We start from the raw sequence: 23536 nt of genomic DNA on the forward strand, positions 1-23536 counted from the left end.
AATTAAAAACAAAAGAAAACATTAGTATTAGGTAGATTTCACAGTTAGCGGTGTTTCAAAACTTACGAATAAATAATTCTTACTTTTTTATTTTTTGATTTTAATTTTACATATTTATGCAGAATTTATTATTTACTATTTATTATTTATTATATATTATTTATCTATTCTTGAATTTTTTTATCTCACAAAATTTTTTAATTTTTACAAAGATTTTATGAAATAAAACTGGATATCAATTTCAGTTAAATATTTTTAATAAATTATTCATATCGTGAATAATAATATTAAAACAGAAAAAAATGATTGATGAATTACATAATTAAAAATAATTTAATAAAAGACGACTGTAAAATATGAATGGTAAAAAAAATTTTAAATTTAATATTTAATTATTTCAAATTGAATATTTAAAAATTACAGTAAAAAATTACATTTGCTTTATTTTTAAAACTATTAGAAAAAAATTCTCAATTTATTGTTATTATATGCAAGATAAATAACTTAATGCACATATTTCAATGAGTATTAAAATAACTAATAAAAACATAAATATATTTTATATAGGTATATATAATACTACATTACAATTATATCAAAAATTTTGGGAGAAAGTATTGGAAATAAATTAATAAACATTTTTTATTAAAAAAATCATCGTTTTCTACCTATTGGAATAATTTAAAGACTTTTTCATTTAATGTTTTTTTACCATTGACATAGTACTGATTCGGTGTGAATGACAGTGTACTGCCAGTACTGGTTTTAATATTTTTTTACCTCCGACATAGTACTGATTCGGTGTATTAGTCAGTACTTTATTCGTTTCCTTAAGTATATTACTGTATTCCCAAGCAGCACGGTATATCCCCTGAATATCCCTTGAATACCACCGTGGAATATTCCCATGATCTTCCAGGAAAATCAAAATGTCCGCCTCATGGAAATATTCCACGGTGACATTCAGGGAATATTCCAGTGACATTGAAGGTAATATTAAAGGAATATTCCAGTGATATTGAGGGAATATTCCACGGTTATATTGAATTTTTTTTAAAGTGTTGAAATAATAAAAAAGTGTTATACATTGTTATTTAAATAAGCAGGAAGATTAAAAACACATTTAAAAAAAAATTCAATATAACCGTGGAATATTCTCTCAATATCACTGGAATATTCCCTCAATATCACCTGAATATCCCTTTAATGTCACTGGAATATACCCTAAATGTCACTGTGGAATATTCCCATGATGCGGACATTTTGATTTTCCTAGAAGATCATGAGAATATTCCACTGTGGTACTCAAGGGATATTCAGGGAATTTACCGTGCTGCTTGGGTTAAGGGATGAAAAAAGTTGAAAAAAATTTGTAGTAGATATATAATAGTTGAACCAATCGAATTTTTTTTTTTTTATTTCAGTATTTTGTCTCGCATTTGAAAAAAAACAGACTTAAAAATCATACCAAATTTTTTTCTTATTCTTTATGACTCCTATAACAGAAATTCACTTCAATTTTTGATTTTTGTTATGGGAGTCATAAGGAATAAGAAAAAAATTTGGTATGATTTTTAAGTCTGTTTCTTTTCAAATGCGAGACAAAATACTGAAATAAAAAAAAAATAAAAAAATTTTAATTGGTTTAACTATTATATATGTACTATAAATATTTTAATTTTTTTCATCCCTTAATACAGTAATATACTTAGGAATCTTTTTTCTTAAAACTTTCTTAGAAATTATGCTGTCTCCATTTACCCCAAATTTTATGCAATTATTAATTAAATTAATTAAATTTAAAATTAATTGAGAATTTATTTCACATTTATTCATGTACCCCTTTATACAGGGTTGAATGAATTTTTTTGGTGCAGTAAAAATTAAAAAGAAATTAATCTATATTTTTTTTATTAGATTAGCTCGTCGATTGAGGGCAGAAACACGCCAATTCAGGTGAATGTTGAGAAACATGACAATCTAAAAAATATTAGGGAAACCTGCCATTCCAGTGAAGATTTCAAAAACATGCCATCTCAGATGTCAAATTTTTGTTGATTGTTTTAGGTTGGTAACACTGTAAACGAAAAATTGATGAGTCAAAATAATTAATATTTTGCTGAATATTGATGGTTAAGTCGGTAGAACCTTTAATAATTTTATTATTAATAATTGTACTTTTCTTAATTTTTAATATTGATTTCAAGAATAAAATTTTGTTAACTATAATATAACATTCTCAAGAAAGTATTACCAACTTAAAACAATCAACAAAAATTTGACATCTGAAATGGCATGTTTTTGAAATCTTCACTGGAATGGCAGGTTTCCCTAATATTTTTTAGATTGTCATGTTTCTCAACATTCGCCTGAATTGGTGTGTTTCTGCCCTCAATCGACGAGCTACTTTTAACCTATATGTAACTCTAGAAATAAATTAATAATTTTTTTTACATTTATTCATGTCCCCCTTTTACTCAGATTAAAAGAATTTTTATCGGTATCCTAAAAATTAAAAATAAATTAATCTAAAATTTTTTTTATTAGATTAGCTATTTTTATTTAACCTATATTTAATTTTAGAAATTAATTGAGAGTTTTTTTACATTTATTCATCTACCCCTTTTCCTCAGTTTAAACGAATTTTTTTGGTACCCAGAAATTAAAAAGAAAATAATCTAGAATTTTTTTTTACATTTATTCATGTACCCCTTTTTACAATGTTATACGAATTTTTTGGTACCTTAAAAGTTAAAAAGAAATTAATCTAGAATTTTTTTTTTTTAAATTAACTATTTTTAACCTATTTTTAGTTCTAGAAATTGATTGAGAGTTTTTTTAAATTTATTCATGTATCCCTTTTTTTAAGGTTAAACGAATTTTTTTGGTACCTTGAAAAGTAAAAAAAAATAATCTTAAATTTTTTTTTATTTAATTTGCTATTTTCTCCCTTTTTTAATACTTAAATTAATTGATAATTTTTTTTACATTTTTTCATGTACCCCTGTTCTCCAGATTAAACAAATTTTTTTTTGGTACCTTAATAATTAAAATATAAATTAATCAAGAATTTTTTTTAATTAGCTAAAAATTAATTAAAAATTTTTTTTACAAAAAACCAAAAATAGTGAGAGTGAAAAAGTCAGTGATATGTGTTCTCTCTCATGTAAAGTTTACGTCTAACGTCTTACGATTTTCATTATGCTTTGGTCCATAGAAGTCGATGCACACAGGTAAAATAAAGTTGGTTCTACAATAAGCGCATCGGACGTGGACGCGATCGTGCTGACGTCACCCATTTGAATAACATTGTGACGTCAGCACGTCCACGTCCGACGCGCTTATTGTAGAACCGACTTAATGCTGACTCTACATTGGCTGCGTAAACGTGTACGTGAACGTGAACGTGCTGACGTCACCCATTTGAATAAAGTCGGTTCTACAATGGGCACGTTTGTACGCGAACGTGTACGTTCCGTGCTGACGTCACAATGTTCTGCAAATAAGTGACGTCAGCACGGAATGTACACGTTCACGTACAAACGTGCCCATTGTAGAACCGACTTCACATTGTGACTTCAGCACGTTCACGTACACGTTTGCGCAGTCAATGTAGAGTCAGCATGAAAGAGCTTGTACGTACAAGCTCACGGATTTGTAAGTTGTACATTGGCCTTTATCTACGTAAAATTTGTTTTTAAAGGCGCTTGTACACCTCACAAATTCTTCCTCGGAATTTGTCAGAAGTTTCACTAACTTTGATTGGATTTGCTCATAGAAAATTTCGAAATTTTCCTTTCTTTTGAAAATTCTCCATGAGCAAGGCCAATCAAAATTAGTATAACTTTTGACAAATTCCGAGTATACTTAGAATTTGTGAGGTGTACAAGCGCCTTAAGGCGCCGTCCCATGCTGACGTAAAAGCGGAAAGCATGAGAACGAAAGAGAAGAACATATTTCATTGCTTTTATAATGTGTCTCCAATAGAACCATTAGGGTGCACTCCCATAGGTGCGTAAACGTAAGCGAAAAGCAGAGAAACATGAGAGTGAGAAGAATATCTTGTAATCATGTTTTCCTGCTTTCAGTTTTACTCTTATGCTCACATGGGACTTCACCCTAATGGAGCGGTCACACCTCGGCTGCAGGAGGCAACCGTGTAACAGTAAGAGAGATAGAAGATTTTCCATCTCTCTTACTCTTACACGGTTGCCATTGGCAACTGCTCCTGCAGGCGAGGTGTGACCGCTCCATAAGGGTTCATTTTCATAGGACATCAGTTGATGGAAGCAACACATGAGATAGAAAAGGACATACATTTTTTTTGTCCTTTTCTATCTCATGCGTTGTTTCAGCAACTGATGTCCTATGAATTTGCATCTTAAATAACGTAAATGTGGACGTATGACATACTAATGCTAAATTATGCTTGTTTCGAAATTCCAAAAGTTCTGATATTGGCAAAAATTAATTATCGATGCTTTGATAAAATTTAAATTACATTAGTATATCTCTTCTAAATTGAGAACGGAAGCACATTTAAAATGTTAAAATTTTTTACGGAATTATTGTAAATAAGATAATATTATTTAACTCAACTGAAAGTTGTCAATTGACCAATATTTAAATATTTTATTTATTAATTAATACTTATTTACCAAAACTAGACAAGAAAGTAAATAAGAAAAAGAGGTTATGCTGCCATTGATGCGGCTACAATGTCGACAACCTGGTTTTCTACAGTATTATACGTATAATACGTATAATAATGTTTAAGTGCCAATCTCATGAGTGCAAAAGAGAAAGAAAGACTACCTATCTCTTTCTCACTCATGAGATTGTCACTTGGACTTGTACTTGGCTTTTGCACCTATTCTAGAACCGCCTTTACAACAACTTGCATCGGTACTTGTATCTGCATTTGCTTTGCATTTAATCACTGTCTTACATGTGAGCGCGCACATCAATTTCCAGATATCGAATATTAAATTAAATAATGAATTACTAATTCATTAAATATCATTAATACGTAATCAATTAATTAATTCAATGTATAATAGACTCACTAATTAATTATATTTAATTAATTTGTAATTTATTAATTAATTTAATTTTCGGTAACTAAACAATTCATGCGCATGCGCACATGCAGTAGCAAATGTAAAGCAAGTACAGATACAAGTTGTAGAAGCGCCTTAATTTTAATCCTTCCCGACTCTGCTTCGGATGAACATAATTTTGGGCTTTTGCTTCCCAACCCTGTTTGTTTACAAATGTCATCTTTCGATGATGATAGTGTTTAACAGAAATTTAAGTCCTAGAATTTTGTTTGTAAACAATCATAACAACCCTAATAAATTAATAATATGAAAACGATATTTAAGGTATTTTAAAATATATAATTTAATATTTTAATTAATTAACTAATAAATTTATTAAATAAATGTGTTGAAGGTCAATAATAATTAAACTTGTTATAATGTTATATTTGTAAGTGTAAAGAAAATAAATATAAATTTTTTTTTAATTATTAAGGTGTCTTTATTTTTATTATTTTTAATGAAAATTAATTACATCAGTTATTTATATTTTTAATTGTTCATGAAATTGCACCTTAAATTTGATTGTTTCTTTTATCAACTATAACAAGAGAATGCGAAAACAAAATTCAATGAAGCAGTTTCACAGTAAACGAAGTATAAATGTCAGCTTTTCAAGACAATTTTGTATTGTGATATACATTTTTAATTAATGACAACGAAACGTGGTTTTTTCAATTATGATGAATGATTTAATTAAAGATATTTTGGACAATGAATGCAGTCAAGATCCTGCCATAAAAGATAAGGTAAAAATTATGATTATACTTATATTTAAAAATTCATAAGCAGGCAACATTTTTATTTTTTTCATTTTACATTTTTTACACTTCAGTAATTTTTCAAAATATAAATGTACAGTTATTTTATTATAATACATACTTTTTTATTAGTAATAAATTATATTTGCTTAAATAATATTAATATGTATATATAATGTAAATTATTTCTTTGCTTTTATTTATTTATTTTAGTAAATAATATTTATACAAAAGCTATGCAACAAAAACAAAAAATTGAAATTAAAAAATATAATACAATAATAGCAGTTAAATCAAAAAAGTAATATATAAATGTGCAAAAATATAAAAAAATTAATAATTCAATAATATTTTAACCTCAATCGATTATAATCAATGTTATGTTTTTTCAAAAAATAATTTAATTCAAAAGTTTTTGGAATATAAAAAATCTTTTTTTTCGAGTTTTGAATTTTTTTTAATTTCTTTAATTTATTAAATTTAAATTAATTTTTAAATTTCTTTAATTTATTAAATTTAAATTAATTTTTAAATTTCTTTAATTTATTAAATTTAAATTAATTTTTAAATTTCTTTAATTTATTAAATTTAAATTAATTTTTAAATTTCTTTAATTTATTAAATTTAAATTAATGTTTAAATTTCTTACATTTCGTAGGCTTTAAATTTATAATTTATTAAAATTAATTTAATTTATACTTTTCTTAAATTTAAAATTTTTTATATTGTCAAAATTTGATATCATTTTTTCTAATTTTTAAAACTCGTAAAATTAAATTTCTTTTTATTTTAGATACTTTAAGTTTTTACTTTGTGTAATTGTAAACAATTCTTAGTATTATGGAATTTTAAAAAACATTTCTTATTTTAAAAACATAATTAATAATAAAGTAATATTTGAATTATAAATGTAATTAAATAAGTGTGCAAAAAAAATCAATAATGCAATTATTTTTTTAACCTCAATCAAATATACCTAACCATTGTTTTGTTATCTTAAAAAAATTAATTTAAAAGTTTTTGGAATATAACAAATATTTTTATTTTTTTTAAATACTGTAGGTTTTAAATGACTAATTTATCGACATTAAATTAAATTTTAATTGTCGTAAATTAAAAATTTATTTAAATTGTCAAAACTTTTTATTTTTTTTTTTTTCTAATATTTGAAATTAGTCAAATTTCTAATTTTTTTCATTGTAAATACTTTAAAAAGAGTTTCAACCTTCATTTTGAATCATTTTAATTTACATTTTAATGATCGTAGGAAGATATATTTTTTTCCTTCCATCATTTGGGTCCTAAATCCATACAGGATGGTCAAAACAATAAAATTTTATATTTTGACCATTTTAGAAATTAATTTAAAAAAAAAATTAATATTTTAAATATCTATCTTCTTTCTCAATTTTGACTATTTTTCATCGCCAATTTTTTTCCAAGCTTTTTTTAATGATTCTTAAGAATCTCTTTCATGGCTTTTCAAAAATTTTATTTTTTTCTAAAAAAGAAAGAAAAATATGAGTTAAAATATCATTGCACTCTCTTATTAAATATGTATCTTTTTTCAGAATTTTAAGTATTTTTCAACGTCAAATTTTTTCCACACTTTTTTTACTGATTCTTCAAAATTTATCGCATGGATTTTCAAAAATATTTTTTTCAAAAAATAAAAATTCTAAAATGGTCAAAAATTAAAATTTTCTTTTTTTGATCACCTTAATATGTTTTCTGGACCCAAATGATGCAAGAAAAAAATATAACCTCGTTTAATAATTTAAATTTAAGTTGCTCAAAATAAAGGTTGTGACTCACCTTAAATTATTACTTTTTAAATTGTAAATGTGACGCGCTCCGAGGAAAGGTACCTAAGAAGCAAATCATTTTAAGGTTCTGTTTGTCGTAATTTTACCTTAATTAAAAGATTATTTTTTTTATTATGTAAAGTAAAATCAGTTTTTATTAAATATTTTTAATGTTATGAAGATTTAAACACCAATAATTTATATTGAGAGTTGATTCCCTTTGTGTATTTTTACTTTAAAAATCACAAACATAACTTACAATTTTTTGCTTCTTAGGTACCTTTCCCCTGAGCGCGTCACAAATAGCTTATTCTTAATTTTATTGAATTTAAAGAAAACATTTCTAATTTCAAAAAATTAATCAATAATAATAAAATAATATTTGAATTAAAACATTTTTTTATAAATTATTTTTTATAAATGTGCAACAATTTAAAAAAAATGAATAAAATGTAATTATTTTTTTTAACTCACTCAAATATAGCCAATATTAGGTTTTTTCAAAGAAAAATTCAATTTAAAATTTTTTGGAATACCTATAACAAATCTTTTTATTTTTAGAATTTTGAACTTTTTATTAATTTTTAAGCTTTATTTCTTATTTATTATAATTAAATGAAAAAAAATGTTCAAAAAGATCTTCATGAAGTTGGCGTCGATGCTCAGCGCCGAAATTTTTTTTCACAGGACCAAAAATGTTAAATTATTTTTTTAAAAAAGATTTTTGGTCTACCCAGTCGAAAATCGTAAGTTTCCCTGAAGGGTTCACATGGCCTTCAGGTAACTGTTATGAAGGTTTCAAAAGCTTCATGGCAACTATTTATACATTAGACCTAAAATTCTGTGATATTTGCTTTCTGACTTCTTAACGGGAAGCTTTTTCTACAGCTTGTTGAATATCTGTGGACAGCTTCTAGCAAAAGGTCTACCAGTTTGCTTGGTGAATGCTTTCCTAATGCCTGGTTTAATGTGTAAGAAAGCAATTCTATTTGCTTTTCACAAGTTGCAAATTAATATGTAATTTAATTACCTTTTTTACACTTTCTGAAAACTAGAATAATTTCATTAAATTAAACTATATCGAAAAATCATAAAAATTCTATATAGTAATTTGTAAATCCGTTTTATACAATTAATAATTATTCTTTATATATTATATAAAAATTATTTTTCAAAGAAAACGTTTATTTTTAAACACTTAAATTATATACGAAAAAAATTATATATAACTTGAGCAAAATTTGGGGTTAGGAATACGAACACGGTGAAAACTTTTTATATTGAATAATGAATACAATTTCTTAAAAAAAAGACAAAATATTTAATATTTAAAAAAAACATTATTATTTTTATACTTGATATTTATTAATATTTTTTATAAATAATATATTCTTTATTCTTTTAGAATTTCATAATTTATGAAAATGAATTTAACAGCGTATTTTTATTTACAAATTTTGGTTGACAACAATATTTTTACGAGATAAATAAAGATGGAAAGAAAGGTTAAATTTAATTTTTGATCATTGTCATTTTTCCGCTGTTTCCTGAAACATCCATGACGCTTCATTTAATTTTCGCCACCCGAACGCTTTCTTTTTATATATGCAAAATCCTGCAACTCTTTGATAACTCTGTCAAAGCTACTTGAATGCTTTGTTTAAAACGTACAAAATTTGTTATTTTCAAGCTTTCCGTAAAAGCGAAAAATCGGCCATAACAGGCTTCCTGAAAGTTTTCTATAGCTAGTTATCTACTGTCTCACAATTCTCTAATGGTTATCTCAATACTTCAAAACAACTTTTTGTTCAGCTTAACATAGCGTAGGATTTTCGACTGGGTAACTAAATAATGACTTAAGAAATACTTTTCAAGGTATTATATGGACCCAAAACCTTTTTAAAAATAATTTCATATTCTTGGTCCCGTGAAAAATAATTTTAGACGCTGAGCGTCGACGCCGACTTCATGGAAGTTCAAAAAGTTGAGTTAAAAAGTGGTTTCTATTGTAGTTTAAGGGGGTAAACTCATGTAAAAATTTAAACGTCTATAACTATAATTATTATACATAGCTAATTCAATAAACTTTACCACTTTTTTGTAAAAAAATCTTAAAAAATTTACATTTACACGAGTTTCCTCCCTTAAAGATTGTGATGTATGTTTTAAAAGTCTGAAACCCTGTTGTGGGCAGAGAGAATAAATAAAGAATAATTTAATAAATTTTCGTACATTTTTAAAACAGATGTATTTTCTTCAAGGAAAGAAACCTAATTCCGTAAAATGTGTCTTCAATAGCTATTTATATTATCAACCAACGGATTGTGAAGATACATTTTATTGCGCATATCGAAAAGATCCATGCTATGCCAAAGTATATAGGTCCGAAGATAAATATACAGAAATAGATAAGCATATTTGCAATAAAAATGATAAACGCGCTATAGATCATCTTGCGCTGAACAAAGCGGAGAACGCTATTTCTCGTTTGTGCAAAGAAACAGATTTAAGTTTCCCTAAGATACTACAATTAGTTAGTCAACGGTATTCTTCTAAATTATATTATTAATTATAGATGATTAGTTGTTAACTTAGTTTCAAATAAATCATTAAAGGAGACTGGGTACAGTTTATTCATATGGTACATTTGAGACAAATAATATTTTTCTAACATGGTTAATTATCCAAATGGAATCAACACATTGTTTTTGTGGCCAGAACAACAAATAATCTCACTTTTTTTTTTTTTAAATTATTAACAAACTTTTTTATTTAAAAAAATTATCATTTAAAATATAAATTCTACGGGCATTTATTTTTAAAAAATGCTTTGATTATTCACATATAGTTTAAAGTTTTTTAACAAGGTATTAAAATGTTAAAATTGCATTAAAATGTTCAATTGATATGTGCTTTATTCCATTTGTCGTTCACTATGATTAACACAATTTTTGATGAATTAATGTATTGAATACATCGTTAGCCTCTTGAAAGACAGGTACATGTCCATGTATTAGTAGTATTTTTCCTAATCTTACGATGCATTTACTTTAAAATTAAAAATTTTTTAAATCTTATGTCTTTTAAAAGAAACAATAAATATTGTTAATTCTTTTTTCATTAAATTCTTCAAATGTTTATTTATAATGGACAAGTTTTTTTAAAAAATATATAGAAAAATTTAGAATCTACTGAAATAAATGTTACTTGTTTATGCAATCTGTATAGACTAATTAACCATGATAAATTATCAAATTTTTAACATGTAGGTATATCTCGTTCCAGAAACGTTAAATTTAAAGAAATTTTAAAAATATGTAGATCTTGTTATTAACTGTTAAGTTTTTAAATTTCATTAAATTCTATAGAAAAGTGCGATTGCTGTCTGATTGCTACGTAAATAATAAAAAATAAAGAACAATTTACAAAATAATACGATAAAACAAAATTGGCCGTCAGTCATTCTCTGAAGTAATAGAATCAATAGTATGTGGAGTCAGAGTTAAAATTTTTATTAATGATTACAGTAGTAACTGGAAATTTTATTAAAATCCATTTGTCTCAATATTATCGTTTTTGTTATTTAACCTATTCTAATATGTCTTAGTAATTTTTTTGTGTAATCAATGTAAAAGATTTGCTAAAATTTTTTTAACTGTATCCAGTCTCCCCTTGTGAATAATAAATTTAGTAACTAGTTACTATATAACTATACATAAAACTTTATAAAGAAATTATATGTTACTAGTTTTACAAAATATACTCAAAAATACAAAAAAAAATATTCTCGTTTTAAGAGGATTCCTCTTATTTCAATGCATATTTTCCTACAGTATATGTCACAAAAGGATTCCTTTTATTTTAAGAGGATTATTCTTAGTTTAAGAATATTCCTCTTAAAATAAGAGGAAAATACTCGACGATCAAGAGTAATATTCTTGATTTAAGAGGACTTTTTAAAGAAAAATTTTCCTATTAATATAAGAATATTTTTTAGGTGTATTTTTCTTTTTTTCTATTTAAAAATTTTAGAAGAAATATGTTCCGTAAAAATGTAAAATTTTTTATGTTAATTAAAATGTGTGACACGATATGAAGAATGGGACCTTAGAAGCAATTGAATCACAAGTTAGGTGTATTAAATTTTTACCTTAATTAAAAGTTAATTTTTGTTTTTTTGTGAAATTAAAATCAGTTTTCATTAAATATTTTTGATGTGATAAAAATTTAATATCATTCGTTTATATTAAGAGTTGATCCTCTGTTGTGTATTTTCACTTAAAAATTTCAAAACACAACCTATAATTCTATTCTCCAAAGAGGACGTTCACATATCACGTCACGCAAATTTTCTAGATTTTCGGCACTCCCCTTTCCTATGTCCCGCAATTTTTGAAATTTCATATTTCATTTTTTCATTTCATTTCATTTTGTCACCTTAAGTAAATCCGCTCTCTCTTCTTTTGATTATTATTTATTTTTTAATTATTATTAAAAAGATTTATTAATTTTTTAATAATTTATTCATTATTATAATTTATAAAAAATGTAGTAATTTTTTATTTAAAAAACATTTCAGTTTACCAAATTGCAAATTAACTTTCGATGGATTTAGGGAAAGAATGAAAAAATCTAGAACGTCACGTTATGTTGAACACTCCAATGTAAAGGATTTTATGCAGGCTTTAGTGAATTTAGACGTTTGCATTGGAGAACAAATTGTAGAGAATGGCGAATTTTGCACTATAATTCAAACGCCCTATATAGTCCAATGTTGTGAAAATTCCACGGTACTATACATTGACGATCATCATAAGGTTTGTAGATCTGTAGCATGTCAGCTCCTTAACGTGCTCGCTTTCTAAAATATTAAGTTTATTTTGTAACAGTAATGGATATTTTAGGATATCCTATGGACGTCCTATTCGTATCCGGAAATTTTGATATCTCTAGGATGTCATCAGGATATCCCTAGGACATCCTGTGGATATCCTACATTCCGGTTATCCTTAGGATGTCTGTAGATTATCTTAAATATTCGGATATTGTTCAACAAGAATAACATTGCTATTTTTATAATAATGAAGCATTTCAGTTTTACCCTAATCTTCCCTACGTATATGAATAATTTGTGTTCTATAATTTGTAAAACGTTTTGCATATTTGTAAATTACAAAATTATTTTGTTCAACAATTCCCGAGTCGAAATTTAGATCCTATTTTAAGCCTTCAAACCATTCAGATTTGAAAATATCTGCATGGTTTGAGACTGAAAAGAGCTGACAATTGACAAAATTAAAAATTTTCATTTTATATTTAATTGCAATGCTTTAAAAATCAATATTTGCAGCTTCTACAGGGTAATTGAAAAATAACTATATGAAAAATAATCCAATTTTATTTTTCGAGAAATTGTAAAAAAACTGATTTTAAAACATCTTTTAAGCCTCTTGACTCCTTTTTTACACCTCGTTTTATCCTTAAATGCACAGTGGGCCAGGAGACCCGGTTTCGTGGCCAAAAGTCAATTTATATTTCAAATGGCCTTAAACTTATTACTCGGGGGTTTTTGAGGTCGCTGCTTACGAATCCGTTATTAATTTTTAAAAACCCAATATGGCGGACGAGTTTATTAAAAATTTATCGGATCCACTTAAAACTTGTCATTTGGGGTCCAATATGGCAAACGGATTTTTCAAAAATTCATCGGATCTACTTGAAAACCATCATCAACCATTTTCGCGGTTACTGATTACAAATCCGGTATTAGTGATAATGATTATAATAAGAAACTTTTTATTTATGTTTGTTTTATCTGCAGTTAGCCTACATTAATAGTAGTTTCCATGGTTTACCACGAGAAAGTGACAGTTTAAAAGTTGCAATTAAACATGTAGGTCAATTTTTTGTTTGATCTTTCTGTTTAAAAGTTATAATACTTCATAAATTCACTGTTTAAATTTTTCAAAAAAAATTCCACCCTCTCGCTCTCTTACTGTTTTTGAAAAAATTTAATAATTCTTCGTGGTTAAAGTACTCACCCATAGGACTAAACTATGTGCAAGTTACAGCTCGATTCGATCAATTTTTTTCACTTAGTATGCTACAGGAATTTTACCCGATACATATATGAGAGCATAATTTGAATTCGCGCAAAAGTGGGCGGATTTTTCTTTTAGTTTAGGATCAATAAAAAAGTTTTAACCAAAGGCGATTAAAAAAATAACGGAGTTACGGGAAGTTTACTTTCAGTATTACTACGAAATTGAAAAATTCATGATTTTATGAAAAAAACTTTGTAGTACTTCACAAATTGACAATAAAATAACTTCTATTATTATTTTTATTCTTAAACATAAATAAATGTGCAAAAAAAAGATAGATTAGATTCTTCATAATAATGATAAAATAAATAACATAAATTTCGAATGGGAGGAATAAAAATCTGAATTGATTTTGTAACTTAAGGCAAGTGTAGATTGAGAATGAATTGTCCTAAGACTATAAAATTTTCAGAGCAACTACTGTAGCTATTACTGGTTAAAAACGGTATAATTTGTTTTACCAATTTCTAAAATTGACTTTTGGCCACAAAACGGGGTCTCCTGGCCCACTGTGAAATGTAGCAAATATTGAATATTCTAGACATTTTTAAATCTGTATGTTTAAAAGCTTAAAAGAGGGCTGATAATTTAAGAAACATAAATCTGGTTACTGAAGACTTTATAGTGATTTTGAAATTTAGAACAGGGATTTTTCATTTATATTAAAGGAAAAACTATAAACATAAAGATATTTCCTCTAATGCACCACTAGAGCAATGATGCCAAAATGTGAACGGTAAAAAGACAACAATCTTCCCTTCGGAAACATCTTTTACGGTGATCATTTCGAACAATCAATCATCGTGATTAAACGATTCTGCATAGCAGTCGATTACGATGAAATTCATGAAGATCTTTGTGAGATTCCACGATTTGTGAGCATCTAAAGATTCTTTTTCGTCATTCATTGCTGCAAATCCATTCTTTTGCTTCACTGGAACTTACTGTGTCGTGATATGTTAAAGGTTAATCATTATCCTCTCTTCGAACTGTAAATGATTGAATATTCGCGTTGTGATTTTCTGCATCTAAAGATCAAAGTGTCAACAGGTTCCGGTTGAGGTTCTGACAAATCCTTTTTTTTCTTCCGCGAGGTTTTTACACAGGAACAGCTATATCTTCATGTTCTTGCACTGGCTTGGTTTGGAATGTTCTTTAAAGATATAATTACGTGATTCTTAAACTATTTGAATTTCTAGCATGCAAACTCGATAGTCTCGACCATGTACGTACGTCAGCTCTGCCCACGCGTTTTTAGGGAGATTACTTTTCTGTATTTGTGAACTCACTAAATATAACAATGTTCTGTTACATAGTTCAGTAATGCCATTTGGCAGAGGCGTATATATAATTGTTTTTTCGTGTTGGATTCCTGATGATTTACAAAACCCTTTTTAAATTCTTCACACAAAATTCAAGGCCGTTATCAGTACGGACTTTTTAGATTTTTCCCAGATTGGTTTTCGATTTCTATTTTCCATTTTTTGAATTCCCTCAATGCAGCACCCTTGTACTTAAAAAATCTCACGAAAACGTATCTGTTTGCCTTATCAATTATGCAGAGCATGTACCTCTTCTTTCCTCAGCTTTGAATGTCTACAAAACCCATAAGATCTGAATGAACGAGTTCTAAAATAGTAATTATTCTTATTTCCATCAAGACAGGAATCACTTGTCGTTAGTAAACTTTCCTCCAAATTTAATCATATGACTGAATCAGTATTTTTCATTTATAAGATTTTGTGTTTACTCACGTGCATCATCTTTTAATGCTATAAGTCAAGCGATTGTGATTTCGTTTCTTTTTGCACTACTTAATACTTACTTTTGCCTGCTCAGTGTTAATTACAAATACAGGGTGTCTAACGGTCAGGGAAAGACAGGGAATTTTTTTCTTAATCCTTGTTAGACACCCTGAAATACGATTTTTTCTTTTGTTATTATTAAAATATTTCCATCTTTGTTATTAAGGGGTGCGTTCACGTAACTCTCACTCTCACTTAAAAATTTATCACCCTCACTCAAAAATTTTTCAATCTCACACTCACTCATAAAATGTTTATTGTGTGAATGTGAGAGTAACAGTGAAAAAATTATGAATGAGAATGAGAGAGAAAAATTTGAATGAGAGTAAAAAAATTATAATTGAGAATGAATGGGAAAAATTGAGTGAGAGTGAGTGTAAAAAATTTTTGAGTGAGGGTGAGATTTAAAATTTTGAGTGAGAGTGAGATTAGAAAAAAATTACTCTTCCTCAAAAAATTTTCACTCTCACCCTCACTTAAAAATTTTTCAATCCTACTCTCACTCAACAATTTTTTAATATCACCCTCTCATAATTTTTTCACTCTCTCTCATATAAAGGTTGAAATCTATGCCAAAATCAAGCAAAAAGCTCCTATGTACTTTTTCAAAATGTGCAACTTTCATTCCACGAATATGGCTCCCCCACCACTTGCTAAAACAATGCAAAAACTGTTTTTTACTTTTTTAATAACCAGAACAAATTTTCATATTTTCAAAAAGTGTACCGAAACTTTTTGCTTGTTTTTTACCAAAGATTTTAACCGTTAAATATGCACACCCTTTACATTGAAAAAAATTTGCTTCGCAATTATAACTATTAACCATAGCAACTTTAAATCTAGTCAGAGTAATCAAGAATCCTAGTCGATTCAGTTATGTAGCTTAATTAATATTGTCAAAGTCGATTTAGTAGAATTGACCCCTTGTTTCCGAGTTATAATAACTAAGATTTTTGGTTAAAATGACATGTATGTATAGCCAATTTTGCTAAAGTTTATTTAGTAATTCTAGCCAATATAACTAAGATACCTGGTTATTTTGATAATGTTTCCTAGTCACTCTGACTAATTGTCGAAATAAACTTTGACCAAGATTGCCTAGTGGCTTTCTCTCGTAACTAGGCAAATCAGTCAATTCCTGGTATACGGGTGTTAGGAATTTTTTTCAGTGTATATAAAGCAACAACTTTCGTTAAACAAACCCTCTTTGTTATTATTAATAAGTTCCCACTTAACTCCCTTGAGTTTAAACCTAAGATTCTTTAGCTTACGGAATAATCTTCAGGTTAAGGTGAGCTGTAAATGTCCTATCTACCGTAAGCTGCAGTGTAAGATTGTAGTCAGCTTACATTTAAGCTTGCTATAACTTTACTGTAAGCTTCCCCTAAACCTTCTGTATACAGTAAGGTTATAGTAAGCTTAACTGTAAGCTGACTACAATTTTACACTGCAGCTTACGGTAGATAGGACAATTACAGCTCACCTTAACCTCACCTGAAGTTTACTCTGTAAGCTAACTAATCTTAGGTTTAAACTCAAGGAAAGCTTACAGCAAGATATTATACTGTGTGGTTTGTTTCACTAACAAAATACCCTAATTAATTTTTAGCACTAAGAAAGTATTTTTCGCTTCGAAATTGATCACAGATATGGAATTAACTGAATTCATTTTTACACTAACGGTTCCTTTACTATATATATCTAATATCTAATATATCTATATATCTAAAAACGTAACTGAAAAGCGGAGGAACTCGGTAAGTGGAGAATTAGCATAAATTCACAGTACGAAATTTACTATCTTTTGGTGCGTATAATTGTAAGAGCGATCTCTGCATGTGTATTTCCTTGACGTGAGAGATCTTACGTCTTTCTGACATTCTGGGTCGCGCCTTACGCAAATTCATCTTCACCTGATTTGATAACTGACCATAAATCAACTTCCATAAACATCATTTTCATTTGGTATGGCCAAGCAGCGAAATTTACACTATTTAATTTTTCAATTCTTGTGTGTTCCGACATTGTTTACTTTTCGAGCACTATTTGCAGGATAAACAAAAATTATGCCTTACCGACCAAAAAAAGCAAAATTTACAGACTGTCGCTATACTATTTTTAGCAGCAGAAATGTTAAAGATTTGAAGGCTAATTCAGATTAAGAGATTATATTTTTTGAAATATCAACCTCTAAAGATTAAGAACAGACAAATTTCAATTAAAGAGAAAATTATGATAGACCCGTAATGGCAATAAATTCATTAACTATTATAATTAGTTTTAATTCTTGATTTCTTATTGGTAATCAAGGATTTGTTTTGAAATCGGTTTATTTACATAAGATGGTATTTCTTATAAGACCTATTTACCGTTGGGGTGATGTTCAATTCTCAATTTGAAATTAAGATTTTTTCTTTGAAAATTTTTATTTTCATTTATTCTGATATAGAATTTCTGAAAAAAGTGAATCTCCTCCACTCTCATGGTGGGATTCGAATAAATGAAAACAAAAATTTTTAAAAAAATATCTTACTTTAAAATTAAGTATATAACATCAACCCATTGATAATATGAATTGGTCTTATGAGAAATACCATCATATTATAGTTAGTATTGGTGAATTCTCAAAATATATTCGGCTATTCAGTTTCACAGGTTTGTGTGTGAATCACTAATTTAGATACACAGACTATCCTGGAACAATAAAATTTAAACAGTACTTTTCAGTACCAATTTTGGTCGCTATGACAAGATCAATTATTTTCATTACGTGTCTACTATTAGTTTCTCTCTGCTTCAACTGAAAAATTTATTCATTAAATGATTTTACAATAGTTTTAAAAATTAAGATTACAAATTAAATTTTTTTACAGATGACCTTTCAAAATTTTGACATTAAAATCATGACTTTTGGAGTTGAAGTTGACAAAAAAGTAAGAACAGAATTTATTTACAATAATTTTTAAAAAATTAGCACTTAGTAAAAAAACAGTAATTCGTCATAGTTGTATCGCATCCGCGGTAACTTATTATTAATTGTAATAACTGTGCAGTAAATATCTCGTATATCTGGTCACGTAAAACTACCGATACTGTCTAAAATCTTTATAGTTATTAACGATATTAAGTTACAGTACATATCTCGTGTAACTGATCAGGTAAAACTATAACGCTATTGTCTAAAAATTTTCATACTTTAATTTCATTTAATATTTGTCAAACATTAATATTGTGAAACAAAATACACTGTGAGAAATGAGACTAGGTTAATACAGCCAGAAAAAAGTAGTTGCATGAAATATATTTACAGAGCATATAATTACTGATTAAATAAACCAGAAATGTAGTTTTGTTTTCAACTACAAATGCCTATTTTCAGCAACGTGAAATGACATGGATAACGATACCTTGGAGGTCCAGGTTTCAGTAAATAAAATTTTTGTTTTGTCTTTATGATAATTTACATTTGGTTTGTTCAAATATTTATTGTTTTCAATTTCATGTGACTAATTATAATTGAATTAATTGGAACAGAAGAAGCCTAAATCCATTTCTTTTTCTAAAAATACTTCTTTATTGAAATGTTGAATTTAAATGAAGTCCAACAATCTGGTAAAATATTACATAGGTTTCTAAATTGTTATTCCATTAAATAGCACATTCAAATTTTCGTTCCGTGCGGAAACAACAAATTCTTAGTATAAAAGAGAATAAAAATTGATCAAATTCGCTTGAAACACATTACTCACGGGAATTCCAAGTCACTAATTACGAATCTGACATCAGATTTTAGAAATTCAATATGGATTTGCGTGAAACTTGTTATTCAGGGTTTTCCGGGTCGATGATTAAGAATTTGACATTAAATTCGTTGTCACTGCCTTCAAAAATACCCCAGTTGAGAGTTTAAAACGAAATTAATCAATTTTTAAAAATATTTTCGCTAAATTGAATCGTCCATTTTGAATTTTCTAAATCTGATGTTATTCGTTACCAATGACTCCAAAAACTCCTGAGTAACAAGTTTCAAGCAAAGCTGCTTAACTTTATTAAAAGTTTATTTTGACTGTCTAGATGACATTCATTATTAAATAATAATAATCTAATACTTAAAAGAAAAACCGTTTTTATTGATTCCTGAACAATTTTGTTTTATAGATTTGTTTTGTTTCTGCATTAACTATTTCAATCATATAGAATTAATTTGATTTCGTTTTTATAACTTTTTTGACTATTTACAGTCAATAATTAATCAATGATGCATTTCTGAATTTAGTTTTCAAGTACAGTCCTGGTTGTAGTAACCAGTTATCTATGTCATGGTAGCAAATTATTTTCTGATTAATTCACAATTGGATTAGTAGTACATTTATCACTATTTCATTTGGAGAGAGAGGGGGGGGAGTATTCTAAATGTTAAAAAATATACTGTATGTAAAAGGTTTTCTAAGTCTAAGGTAATAATCTGACATTTATGCTTCTTCATTAATGATCATTATAGGCATGCATAGCATTTTATGCAATATATACGAAGTTAACTTCATCATTACGGCTGAAAATTTTCGAAGAAATTAAAAAAATTAATTCTTTCAAGAATTTAAAATTAATTATTGGACCATACTGTTGTGAAATGCTTGAGGACGTACGACGTGCTTTCGAGGACGTGGAATTCACAAGTTCATGGGTTCATTTTATTGAGGTATTTTTAATAGCTGTATTATTATACTGTACGGATAAAGAAAGTCTATCTACATTATTTTGAAGTCGAACGGAGATATTTAGTGGTGTGCAAAAAGCTCGAAACTCAATGGAGATTTTTCGAGCTTTACGTTTTTCGAGTCGAGCGCTATTAATTCGAGCTCGAGTCGAGTTCGAGTCGAGCCAAGCTGTATAAAAAACTCGAAAATTTTCGAGTACTCGAACGCTTTCGAGTACCCGAATATTTCGAGTACTCGAGTAACTTCGATCACTCGAGTAAATTCGAGTACTTGTGTAAATTAAATTTGAATATTCGATTGTTTGTAAGCTATTTACTATTTTTTCATGAGTTTGTAATTTCAAATATGTAGTCATTCATTTATCTGTTGATTAATTTAGTAATTTTTGCAAAACAATAAAAATTAAACGTTTAATATGCTCAAATTCATTCGAGAACTCGAAAACTTCGAGTCCTCGAATTCACTAGAGTACTCAAAAATTTCGAGTTCTCGAATTTACTCGAGTGCTCGATACCTCGAGTCAAGCTCGAGCTCGAAAAAATGTCGGCTCGACTCGGCTCGAAATTCGAGCTTTTTGCACACATCTAATAGTAGACATGCTCAATCGATTTGTAGAAAAAAATTACCAATTTTAATTATTTATATGCTAAATTGTAGATAGTACGATTTTTGTTTATTGAAAATTTTTATTTTCAGTTTTTTATGATTTTGAATAATTAATTGTAGAAATTTGAAAAAAAATGCTTAAATTAAAGTTAAATAATTTTAAAAAATTGTCATAATGAAATTGACATTTGTGAGGAAATCAAATTTTAATTAGTTTTAATTTTACTCGTGATTATTCTTAAATTTAAATTTCCACAATTTTTATTAATTTTCACTAACAATTATTCAAAATATTTTTTTTATAATTCATAATAAAAAGACACTCGCTATACTTTTAAAATTTTATTATTATTATTATTATTATTATTATTTCTATTTATTAAAAAAGTTTTTTCGTACAAATAATATTTTATCATATAGCAGTTTTAATATTGTTCAAAAAGTAGGTTCAGATGGGGTAAATTGGGACAAGAGGTGTTGGAGCTTAATTTACAGTTTTAATATTAAGTTCAACGTCAATATTTTAAAATTAGATCACCTACAAGAGGTTCTCAGTATTGCCAAGCTTTTATCTTGACAATCGGCAGAAAGATAATTCAAGTTATCGCTTAATGCATAAAAACTTGAAAATCAAAATGAAACTGTTTCAGTATTTTGTCTCGCATTTTAAAGAAAGCAGACTTAAAAATCATACAAAAATTTTTCTTTTCCCTTATGACTCCCATAACAGAAATTCACTTTAATTTTTCATTTTTGTCAATTTGATTAATAATAAAAATCTGTCCCCATTTACCCCAAGAATTTGAAAACTCAGGGTAAATGAGCACAACTGGTTATTATTATCCAAATTGACAAAAATGAAAAATTAAAGTGAATTTTTGTTATGGGAGTCATAAGTTTAAGTCTGTTTTTTACAAATGCGACACGAAATACTGAAATAAAAAAAAATTTCAATTGATTCAACTATTAAATATCTACTACAATTTTTTTAAGTTTTTTCATCTCTTTAGGGTATGTGGGCAAAGGAAGTTTTTTTGTGGTTTGAAACTTTCTCTGAAATAAATAATGATTTCGGGTTAAAATTTTGGAAAAATGATTTCGTTTTGTACAAGGAATCTTGTTGTTCTACTCATTTAATATAACTTCACGCAAAAATAATAAAAATAAAGCAATAAATAGTAAAATAATGTGTTTTATCATCGTTCATTCAGCGGCCACTCGCTCGAATTGGCGCTGTTTACTGGACCACTGACACTCAAGCAACGTCTCTGTATGGGCCGCCATGTTTCTTTTCCTTTTCGTTTTAAAATGTCACGTTTTAAACATTTTTAATTTTTTAATAATTTATTTTAATATAATTTAATTTAATAATTCATTTTTTAAAAATTTAACTCAAAATTATGTATTTTTCGGAGAACAGCGAGATTATGCTATGCTATGCTGTCCCCATTTACCACAAATTTTATAAAATTTTCTAAATCTTGGGGTACATCACAGATAAAACCTTAACTCAAAATGATAGCGTATGCTACTCATTTTGATAAGCAGCAAAAATGAGTCAGGTTGGTGGCGCCACTGTCTATGTCGTTTAGCATTGACTCATTTTTGCTGCATTTCAAAATGAGACTAAGTTTTTTCTGTGGTGGGAACAGTCAGTTTCATGCATTTAAAGCTTAGCTTAATTTTTTTCTGCTGCATAAAATTAATCCTGGGAATGTAAATAATAACTTAAAAAAATAAACCCGCAAATATTATCTTTTAAAGGAAGAAACTTACGTAATTTGTGAAAAATTTGGATTTTGTTCACATTTACCCCAACTGACCCTATTCATTTTTATAATTATTGATTATCGATCACAGTCTGATTTAAAAACATTAAGTTATTGATTCAAATAATACCTTCAGAAATGTTTTGACATACATATTACAGATTCTTGTCGAAAAATGGGTTGAACTTGAAATCGGACATGTGTCACAGCACATATTGTCCTATTTTGCATGCATTCCCTTAATACCACCTCGAGATTACTTTAATGCAGTAAGGACAATTCAAGATATGGTTCATCAATCCCTAACAGACCAAACTGAACAATTTGTTAAGGATATTTGTGATACAATTATTTGGGGAACAAATTTTGTTCCTCTTTTTGATAGTATTCACGAAAAATCAAATGATTTAATTGAATTAAATAACATTAGACTGCGAACGAAATTATTGAACTCCAAATTTACAGAAGAGTTTATTGGTAACATTCTTTCATTTCATTGATTTTAAAGGATTTGTATGCATTGTGACTCGGGTTTAACAGATTCTCTGAATTGACAATAATGAGATGGTAATTAAACGATATCACAGAAAAAAACGAGTCTCTTCTTGTTGCAAATAACAGGTAAGGTAAGGAACTCCGACTTGAGGTTTTATAAGAAAATAGGAAATTTTATTACTAAGTTTAACAAACAAGCAACCAAAACATCCGATGAACCCAAGTCACAGTGTATACCTATTTATATATATATATATACCCAATGGGCACACTTGTTCATAAGACGTCCTGAGGATGTCTTTTTGCGAACGTCTTTTGGACTTCTATTAAAGACGTCTTTTTGACGTTAGAGAGTGTTAGAGACGTTTTTAATT

The 23536-nt window shown here is 27.4% G+C and overlaps 1 protein-coding gene across 1 annotated transcript in view; it reads left to right on the forward strand.

The window, feature by feature from the left end:
• Positions 1-4816: 4816 nt before the first annotated feature.
• Positions 4817-23536, forward strand: part of LOC127282304 (putative uncharacterized protein DDB_G0282133) — a 41790-nt gene continuing 23070 nt past the window's right edge. Inside the window, exons 1-7 of the mRNA XM_051306471.1 lie at positions 4817-5384; positions 5653-5848; positions 9911-10209; positions 12245-12482; positions 18448-18507; positions 20076-20273; positions 22829-23144. Of these exons, the coding sequence (XP_051162428.1) occupies positions 5780-5848; positions 9911-10209; positions 12245-12482; positions 18448-18507; positions 20076-20273; positions 22829-23144 (1180 nt within the window). The 5' untranslated portion in view covers positions 4817-5384; positions 5653-5779. The remainder of the gene's footprint in view (positions 5385-5652; positions 5849-9910; positions 10210-12244; positions 12483-18447; positions 18508-20075; positions 20274-22828; positions 23145-23536) is intronic.

Source organism: Leptopilina boulardi, unplaced genomic scaffold, assembly GCF_019393585.1.
Source record: "Leptopilina boulardi isolate dan_hultmark-lab unplaced genomic scaffold, ZJU_Lbou_2.1 LbouV2_295, whole genome shotgun sequence".
NCBI classification, from domain to species: Eukaryota; Metazoa; Arthropoda; class Insecta; order Hymenoptera; family Figitidae; genus Leptopilina; species Leptopilina boulardi.